Source organism: Fukomys damarensis, unplaced genomic scaffold (assembly GCF_012274545.1).
Source record: "Fukomys damarensis isolate Sample0158 unplaced genomic scaffold, DMR_v1.0_HiC HiC_scaffold_2, whole genome shotgun sequence".
NCBI classification, from domain to species: domain Eukaryota; kingdom Metazoa; phylum Chordata; class Mammalia; order Rodentia; family Bathyergidae; genus Fukomys; species Fukomys damarensis.
This window is the reverse complement of record NW_022900914.1, coordinates 8666998-8676973: the sequence shown is the minus strand read 5'-3', so window position 1 is coordinate 8676973 and position 9976 is coordinate 8666998. Positions and strand designations below refer to the sequence as shown.

The following is a 9976-nucleotide window of genomic DNA, read 5'->3' as shown; positions in this document are numbered from 1 at the left end:
CCGGGCCCGGCCGCCCCGCCCCCACCCTAGACACGCACACGCACACGCACACGACGCTTTTAGCAAAAAGTAGACTTTATTACAGCAGCAACTGAGGCGAATCGAATGGCCACCCAGGGCCACCACTGCAGCACCACCTTTCTCTCCCGCCCGTCTACCCCAGCGGGATTGTAGCATTGGCTCCCGGAATGCCCACGGGCCTCCTGTCCACACAGGCTGGGCGGGAGCCCCAAGGTCAGCTACTAGCCCCCACCAGCTAGAAGGCGGCTGCTGAGAAGGCCCAGGCCCATGTCTGTGCAAAACAAGTAAACAAAGTGCAGAGGGGAGGAAGAGAGGGAAGGGGCAGGAAGATGCTCAGACAGGGAACCCCAGAGCCCTCCTGAATAATAAAGGAGAGAAGGGGCTTCACAGGGTAATACTGACTGGGGTAAGGGGCAGAGGGCCGCAGCACATCCAGGGACAGCCACAGCTCGGACAAGTGAACTCTAAGAGGAGACGGTGACAGCGGCCGAGTTGAGGGTACTGTTCCTAGCAAAATTGAACTTGTTCAGGGTCTCCTCCAGCAGGGAAGTGAGCCGGCTCTGGTCAGCCTGCAAGAGAAGTCCAGTGAGACAGGAGCTGAGAGAACAGAGGGAGGGCGGCAGCCAGGGCAACGGAAGGCAGGAAGCTCACCTCGTTTATGAAGCCCAGCTGCACCAGCTCTGCTGCCAACTCAGGGATATTCTCATCTGTGAGAGAAGCAGGGTGAGTACAAGGCAGGAGGCAGGACAGGGAGCCCCTCAAAGTGCTGTGGCCAAACACCCACCTCATGGGTAGGTCTGCTGTGCTACTACTGCCTTGTCTCTTCCTCTCCACACCCCCAATACGGCCCCCAGAGGCTCACGGACCCACCATCTGAGGGAAAGGGGAGACTCACTCGGCATCAAGTCACAGCTCAGGTGCCGGTTCAGTTTGTCCTCCAGCTTCAGCAGAAGCGTTAGCTAGAAAAGAAGACAGGCAGAATAAGGCTCCTCTTCCCTGTGCTCTGGCCACCCAGCCCTGTGCAGCCGGGCCCTGAGCCTTACGTGGTGTTTGACTCCTTCCTCTACCGACTCGATGTTGCACTGCATCAGCACCACCTAGACAGGACAGGGAGGGTGGTCACCAGCGTAAGATCCCCCCATGTGGAAGCCCGTCCAGCCCACAGGACACTGCGGTAAGGAGAAGTGCACTCTTTCCTCTAAAGGACAAAGCCTTACTTAATATGTCCCTTCTCCCATGACACAGACACATTCACACTCAGCCCCCACCTTGCGGGTTTCCACCTCAGCTGGCTCAGGTGTTGGGGTCTTGACAGAAGGGGGCACAACCGGTGATGTCACCTCCTCCTGCTGTGGCTGCTGGGGCCGCGGCAGGCCAAAGGCTGTCAGGGGGTAAATCCCATTCCTGGAGGGAAATGGAGACAGGTCACATGGGCTCTGTGAATGCCTCAGGACACCTGCTCCTGCTTCCTAAAGAAAGCCTGCCTTCCCAGGCTTCTCTCACCTGACATCTTCAAGGAATTTGTCTAATTCCAGAGCCGGTGACTGGGAGTACCTGGAGAAGAAAGGAAAGATGACAGAAAGAAGGAAATAACAAAATGGCAGATTCAACCTTTCCCAGATAAGGGGCAGTTTACAGAGCCCTGGGGTGATGGTGTCAGCCAATCTGTCAATCTGTCCCCTTTAGACCCCCTCAGTTTGGTTACTCACAAAGTCTGAACTGGTTCTCTTCCTGGTCCGGCAGGGATTTCAGCCAGTACAGCACTAGTATCCATGTTTTTGGTGATTTCCTCCAGAGCATTCTCTGGGATCATGTCTGGAGGGCATGATGGAGTGGAATGTTAGGAAGGTTTAGGGCAGGGTCACCAAAAGCTTGGTGGCACAGGGGTAAAGAATCCCCTTGAGGGCCGGGGATTTAGCTCAGTGGTACCCCAATCTGCCTCACAAGCACAAGGTCCCGAGTTAGTACCCTAGTACCAAAAAAAAAACCCAAAGAATTCCTTTGAAAGTAGGAGGGTAGGAGGGGAAGGAGCCTTGCAGTGAGTTACAAGGCTCCAGGTTGTGAGAAGATTCCTAGTAGGGTTAAGGGCACTCACGTTGGTGTCCCACGATACAATGAGCAGCAAGGAGTTTAAGCGAGGGCACTTCAAACAGTGCGGGGTGGAACAGAAGTTCTCTGGCTGTTGGTCTTCGAGCAGGCTCAGGCTGCAGGCACTTCTGAATGAACTCCTAGAGAGGAGAAGGCATGGGAATGGGCACCTAACAGGCCCCTATGTTCATCCCGCACTTAGCACCAGGCTTGGTACACACAGCTGCTTAGCAATTGCTAAAGAAACACGATGAGAAAGGTACTTGAAAGGTCTTGGAAAACATAAAGATATGACTATCTGGTTTTTATTATTTCTCTGCTTTTCAACCATAACCTGTCTTTTATTCTTTAATGTTTATTAGCCCACTCACTGCCTACTTTTCTTCTACAATCCTCATCAAATTTAGTTTCTCCCTTCTCAAACTTAACCAATGTATACTTTTTTGCGAGGGGCAAGCCTAACATAATATTTGTCCTCTACAACCACTGGATTCACTGGATTTCCCATTGTGCCTCTAGCCATTCTGCTTCCTAGTCTACCTTTTAGGATCCAGTGCTTTCTTTCCATCTGCAAGGCCAACAAGATCACATACCTAATAACACACACCTCAAGATCACTTGAGTAAGTATGCCTTCCTAATGTGAACAGGAAACTTACTCCACACTGTCCTCGAGACTTCCACTACTCTTCATCCTGCTCCCCATTATGCTTCTCGAACGAGCTACAAACTCTTCATATTTGGACCTTCCTGTTCAGATTCTTAACTGTAATCTATTGATAATAATCCTCAGATTCTTTAAATCTTAGCTCATTAGAACCTTCCCTAACTATATAATTCTAAAATCCCAAATGCCTGATTCGATTTTAGAGTGGTGGTGGACCTATAGCACATGTGCCACAGTGGGCTGTTTGTGATCACTGAAAGCTCTAAAAGGTTTGCCATCCCTGATTTAGGATGTCAAGATGCTTGTCTAAGAGTATATATGAACTGTCTGCAGTAAACATTAAATTAATTTATCTCTGTGTAAACACACTTCGATTAACACATGGCCCTGACCCCCCCAACATAATATATATACAAAAGCACGGTAGGCACCCCAAGGGAAAGTTTTTTTGGTTTTTTTGGTTTTTTTCTGGTGGTACTGGAGATTGCTCACATATGCTAGGCAAGTACTCTACCACTGAACCACATCCGCAGTCCTTTTCATTTTTCATTCTGAGACAGTATCTCCCTAAATTACACAAGCTAGCCTCCAACTTGTGATCTTTCTGCCTCAATATACTGAGTAGCTGAGATTACAAGTGTGGGCCACTACACCCACCCTGCAACTTTGTCTTTCCTCTTCTCCTTTATGTTCTCTTGCTCTTAGAAGAGAGCAAATTCCCAGTGAAGAAAAACCTGAAGATATTTGAAAGTCAATTAAGGAAGGAAGGAGCAACCCTGAAGACCCTTACCCTCTGTAATGAATCTTCTAGAAGCTGGATGGCACTGCTGATGGCTTCCTGTGGCACATACGAGGACTCTCCATTGCCCTGAATCTCTAGCACTGCCATCTGTAGTGAAGCGGGACCCAAAGGAAAATGAGAGACCTAGGAACCCTGCAGCTCCCAGTCACTCCCATCGTGTTCCTTTCCTCGTCCTCCTTCCATTTCTCCTTTCCCCTCCCCCTCTAATATCACCCCTCTTTCCCACTTCTAGTCTTCTCACCTCCAGTGCACACATGCCAAAGGAGTAGATATCCACTGCTGTTGTCACATTAGTGACTTCTAGGGAGAACAGAGGGCTTAGTGAGGAAAAAATTGGGTAGAAGGGATGGCAGAAGAGGACTAGGACTGTGAGTTGTACAGTACCTCCGTACCTCAGGTTATACAGTACAAAACCAGGGCACGAGGAAGGGCAGAGAAGTAAGCGTGCCTCACCTCCATACTCTGGTGCAAAGAAGTGCAGATTCTTCTGCTCTTCCCGACAAGTCTTCACATGATTGTTGATAGTGTCAGGAGCCACTGGGAGTAGGGGAGATACCCACAATCTGACCACCATCAACAAAGCATAGCCTTATTCCAGAGAGAGGCCCCCAAAAGCCAAACTCCTCTTGAAGTCGTCTTTATAATCCTCAACAGGCACAAACTTATCCCACTTTCCACCTTGAACTACAAAGCATGCATGGACGCCACCTTTCTCAGGCCTCCTGCTTCTCACCTAAGGTCCCTAACTCAGGAACAGCAAAGGCTTTGCATTACATTAGCAGATACATGGGGGCTTTGGGCTGGCCAAGAAGCAATCCAGTCTAATAATAACTTTCACTTGTGACCTGTTCACCTTCCCCATGACCCATGTACATCTATTCCCTGACTCCATGAAAATGTTTTATTTCTTTCACCCACACAGCAATTAACATAAAAACAGGCATCCTTTCTTAATCTAGGACAATTTGGAGACCCCAGGAACTTGCAAGGTAAAGAATCATTAGTATACAACCAAGGAGCTAGCGTTTTTACTCACCACTGCTAACTAAAACTCAAAAATAGCTCAGAATTAAACCAATGTCCATGAATTAGTTTCACTTTTAATCCACCAAAAACTTTTCAGACCCCTGTTCTACGTTCTTATTCTTCCACACTGTCTGCCACAAGGCTGAACAAGAAACCAGGGCCAGGCTCAATTTGGACTCACTCCAATCATAAACAATGACTACAAGTCACAGAGAATCCGGGAGCACAGTATGATTTGAGGAACCAGCCTGATAATGAGGGGTAATATGAATCTAGGAGGTAAGTGGCCAGCCAGGCAGAATCCACAGGAAACAAGCAGGTTATGAAGGGGCAAGCAAGTGGAGGGCTGGCAGGGCAGAAGCTAAGCAGGCATAAGGAGGCAAGGGAGGTAAGGGACAGGCCTTGCTCCCACGACTGCATGCACTGGGCAGCCGCAGAGGGAGCAGAGGGAGCACAAACAGAGCCCCACGTGGGGCAGAGGGAGCTCTCACCATTAGCAAAAATCCTATGAAAGACTGTTGGGAACAGAGCAGCCCGTAAGCGGGAGGGAGGAAAACAGAGAAAAGTTGTGAGCGATGGAGCAGCCAAGCCCCAGACGAATGGACACACAAACACCACACCAACACAGCACACGGAAATGTTGCACACTGCACACACACAGCAAATGAAAGCACTCACAGCAAGTACAGCCTGGAATCTCCTCCGGCGGGGTTTGACCCCAGGGCCTCGAATTGGATCTCACACATCCATCTCTTACCCTTTCCCAACCTCCTATGTGTATCTCTGTATTAAGCCCCAGTTTCCCTCCAAAAAAAATACAAAATTATATACTCTAGCCCCTCTCTATAGCTGGCCTCTTCCTATGCATTTCTCTAGCAAGGTCCTATCTCTTTATCACCAGCCTACACCTCAGAATTTTGCTCCATTCTCCCCTATGCCTTTCCATCTTACCCCCATGGTTCCCAAATTCCCAAGGCTCCCCTTCCCAGAACCTCTCCCTCCCCTCACCAGAGCCAATCTTGATGAGTCCGTTGTGCTGGATGAAGATGGTATCACAGGTCAGGTTCCCATGGATGATGGGGGGGTCACAGGAATGCAGGTAGCTGTGGGGGCACTGGGCTGTTAGAGGGGCCACTGGGGAATTAAGGGCAGGGGGAACCCAAGGGTTAAAGAAAAGCAAGGGCCAGGACTCCTGCTGTCACCAGATAATCTCCATAAATGCCTGATTATTTATTTATTTGTTACCAGGGATCAAACTTGGGACCTTGTGCTTGCGAGGCAGGCAGTGGAACCACTGAGCTAAATCCCTGGGCCATGCCTGATGATTTAAATAGCTGGATAAGCACTAGGAGAAAGAGGTAGGAGACAGTGTCGTGGTTAGGGCATTAGGAAGAATAATCAAGACCCATAGGGACCTGATCTTGACAGTAAATGACTCAAAGCAAGTGGGGAGAGGAAGAACAGAACATCAGAGTAGTGTCCTGAAATTCATTCAGAGGACCTAAATCAGGAGATACAGGAAAGAAACTAACTAGGTACTACTCACCTTAAGGCAGAGAGGATCTGTGTGCACCAGCGTTTCCAAGCCTGGAACAGGGTTTGATTCAAGGGTCAGCAGTAATCTCCTAACCCTCCATCCAGTCCCTACCAGCCCTCTCTAATCAGCTTCATTAATATAACCTTTTTCTCCCCCAGTACCAGGGATCTTAGTACAATCTTTTAAGGCCCCAAGCTGTCCGAAAACTGGGTCTGCCACCCTCTTTTCATACCTTTTCATTCATAGTCTTGTGATTCTTTTTCGTCTTCTTCAGAAATTGCTTAAGACTCCCAGATGACATGTATTCTGTGATAAAAATGACCTGGGGAGGCAAAGCACTTATGGTAAGGCTTTATAGTAGAAATTATTTCTTACCTGGGGCCCTATATACCAGAAATAAATCGAATTTTCTAAGTTTTCTTTAACTTTCTCTCTTTTTAACTCTCTCTCCTTTGCTTTTAGTGCCACTTCCTTAATCTGAGCAACACAATAAAAACTTCTCAACCATAGCTATGGGAAGAACTCAGAAATTTGTTTCTGCCCCATCTTTAACCAGGCATAGGCATATCAAAGGAACAGATGGGAGATGAAGTCCTGCTCTCATCAACACAGTGGCTAATCCCAGTCCTGTTTTAAAAATACCCCGCTTTAGGGCCGGGGATTTAGCCCAGTGGTTCCAGTGCCTGCTTTGCAAGCCTAAGGTCCTGAGTTTGACCCCGGTACCAAAAAAAACAAAACAAAAGAAAACAAAAAAAACCCAAAAACAAACAAACAAACAAACCTTTAAATCTCTGGGTATAGATCAGAAAACAAAAAAACAGGAAAAGAGTCTTACCCTGGCCTTGTTCTCTTTAATGTCAGCCCAATACTTGTGAAACTTAACAATGTTGAGATGTTCCAACTGAATCAGATTATCAAACACAGCACGGACCTTTTCCTGGAACAAGGAAGTTAGTGTGATAATACAGTTCACAAATCACTGTAATTAATCCTGAAAAGCCATTTCCCTTCCTTTCCCAGAAAGGAGCTAACCCAATATGTTCTCCTCATAGTCAGCTTCCCAACACCAATTCCTCTTTAATATCAGATCCTGATGCCCACCTGGCTCTACCGTTTCACCAACACCTACCTCCTGTAGTTTGTAGTTCTTGCGCTCAGAGAACTGTACCTCATTCCACACAACCTCCACACCCTCCTCCGTGTCCATGGCCAGGTATGCACTATCAATACCTGGTACATTCCGCTGATTCACCTGAGAAGTAATTCAAATGGAATTCCAGTTTCAACCACTCCATTTTAATATTTCATATGATTATCTTCTCCTACCTGCCATGGCTTCCCCCTCTGAGAACGGCCCCTCCAGTTTTCACTTCTGAGAATTTACTTCCCCAGGAAGGGTACCACCATTACATTACCTCTTCTCGCCTCTTCTGCCAGCGCCCACAGGGTGACTCTTCCAAGATCTCAGATTCATCTTCACTCTCTTCTTCTTCCTCTGGGGAAGCAGCTGAGGTGGTGGAAGTCACAGGAGGTGACACTGATGTCAGGCCAGGAGCTGAAGACGAGGATTCTACCTTTGGGTCTGAGCCACTGCTGAGCACTGTCTGGGACTCCCCCTCCGACATGCTGGAAGGAACGAACACTCAGGCCTGTGTCAGTTGGGGTGAGAACAAAGGGAAAAGACAGAAGGTCAAAATAGATTTATGAGAATTTAGACTTGGTGGCACACGCCTGCAATCCCAGCACTCAGGAGGCTGAGGTAAGAGGACTGCCATGAGTTTGAGGCCAGCCTGGACTATACATAGTGAGACCCTCTCTCAAACAAACACACAAAGAAAGAAAGATTTATAAAGACTTAATAAAACTAATAACTTCACCTGCAAGTTCAAAAGAAAATAAAACACATACTTTTCCTGTTTCCTTTCAAATCCCAAATCAGAAATTGTGCTTATCTAACCACAGAAATATGACTCTCCACAACTCTAGAAAAAGGATGCTATCTCAGTTGAAGATAGCTTATACAAGGATGGCAAACACAAGATATATGACAGTATAAATCCCCTCAGTAAGGTCCAAATAAATAGTAAAATCAGATATCCATTCCCTCTCAGCAAATATTCAGCTTCCCTTTGAATCCCATAAACCCTATTTGCACTATACTCAAGAATGAGTCTGTTAAGAACAGTTGACTCTGGACTCCAAAATGTTCCACTGAGCTGGCCCTAACACTGTACTACCCTCAGTCAGCTTATCCAGATGAAACGCTCCGCTGATTTTTCTAACTTAAACTAACCTTGACATACAGTATCCATGCCTCCTATACACAGAATAAGCCGCTAGTCCTTAGTGAAGCTACCCAAGTTGACTGGAAATGATCAGTGACTTCACTGGGATATGCTCACCTTCCCTATGATATGTGTGTGGCAAATGGGTATTGGTTAATAACACTGTTTTTCCATTCACTCAATCAAATAAATGTTTAGTATGCACTTATTGGGAGTCACACGCTGAGCAGGTAATGGAGACATGATAATCAACAAAATGAATGTAATGCCTACTTATGGTGCCACAAATTCAAGGCAGATCTAGGCTTCAAGCTTCTAGCTTTCATTTCACCCACAGCCTCTAAAACCCAAATCTGGGGGTTTTTATTAGATGACATTCTAGTAAATACCAAAGAGCAACAAATCACTACCAAAAAACCAAACCAAACCAAAGAAAAACTGGCAAGATATTCTTTCCCTATGTTAATTTCTAGGTCTTTGCTATCCTCAGTTCAACTCAGTCAGCAAGGATCGTATCCACATGGATTAGTAAACTACCAGAAAAGTTGGATTACAGATCATTTCCTTCTCCCCCTGAAAGGTAGCCAAGAAAATAATGTAGTAAGAGAGAGTACTTCCTAGAGCAGCTATATTCATAGAATTCACTTAAAATCTGAAGAGCTAAGTAAAATGTCCAGCTATTACAACAGGAGACACCAGTGGAATGTTAATACAGGAAGGCTGTAGCCAATGGGATCTAAACTTCTGGACCCAGAACATAGACGTATCCACACTAGAGTGCACACAAGAGTCAAACCGCAGTCAGAGAGATGCCCTCGCAGTGTGCTTGCATACTCCCATCCCCAGTCTTGTCCCAGTAGGCAAAAGAAGGCAAAAGTAGGCAAAAGACCAAATCCTCCCACATTCTTAAGAAACCTTTGCGAGGGTGAAGGGAGGGCAGGGACAAAGGGAAAAAATGAGAACCAAGACCTATCATGTAAAGGTACAAGATCCCAATAATGAATGTAACTGTACTGTATATCTAAAATGTACCAATAAACTCAATTTAAAAAAAAAGAAACCTTTGCGAGGGGCTGGGAATTTATTTCAGTGGTGCTGCCCCCTACCTCACAAGCTCAAGGTCCTGAGTTCGATCTCCGGTACCAAAAGAAAAAGATAAGAAACCTTTGCGACCCACACGGTTCTGCCTCAGGGTTGCCGAGAAGCTGGATAAAGATCACACAAGGGAAAGCCTATTTACATCCTTCAGGCCGCCTCAGCCACCCCGAGGGCACAGAACTTTCACTGTGGCGCAGGGTCGGCCGTCCAGCAAAGTTGTTCTACCAGACTTTCAGTGCAAGCTCCACGACTTCACAATGCAACTCTCTGCTGTCAACGCCTCGCAATCCCTCACAGCCACGGGCCTCCCGGCTGCCCCCACTCCGAGCACACCCGACACAGCCTCGGAGGCCCGCAGCTGTCCAGTCGGATAAGGCAGCTCCGGGAACGAGAGGCCCTCAGAGCGCCCCACTCCCACAGGTCGCCCCGCCAGGTCTCCGCCAGCTGCAGCCC

General features: G+C 47.3%; 1 protein-coding gene across 2 annotated transcripts; it reads right to left on the bottom strand.

The window, feature by feature from the left end:
- Positions 1-70: 70 nt before the first annotated feature.
- Nrbp1 (nuclear receptor binding protein 1) lies at positions 71-9945 on the bottom strand. 2 transcript variants are annotated; one of them, XM_033763342.1, is made up of 19 exons: positions 9532-9945; positions 7556-7789; positions 7270-7392; positions 6976-7077; positions 6373-6462; positions 6150-6190; positions 5612-5706; positions 5095-5118; positions 4031-4114; positions 3819-3877; positions 3566-3664; positions 2117-2249; positions 1731-1836; positions 1525-1575; positions 1290-1425; positions 1065-1118; positions 917-980; positions 673-728; positions 71-590 (listed from the first exon to the last, which is right to left on the bottom strand). In XM_033763342.1, the coding sequence occupies exons 2-19, from the start codon at positions 7763-7765 to the stop codon at positions 486-488; spliced, it is 1632 nt and encodes a 543-aa protein (XP_033619233.1). In that variant the 5' UTR covers positions 7766-7789; positions 9532-9945; the 3' UTR covers positions 71-485. The 2 variants fall into 2 exon arrangements, with proteins under 2 accessions (XP_033619233.1, XP_010603033.1); XM_010604731.3 differs by lacking the exon at positions 5095-5118 and having other exon boundaries at positions 9532-9944.
- Positions 9946-9976: the final 31 nt, after the last annotated feature.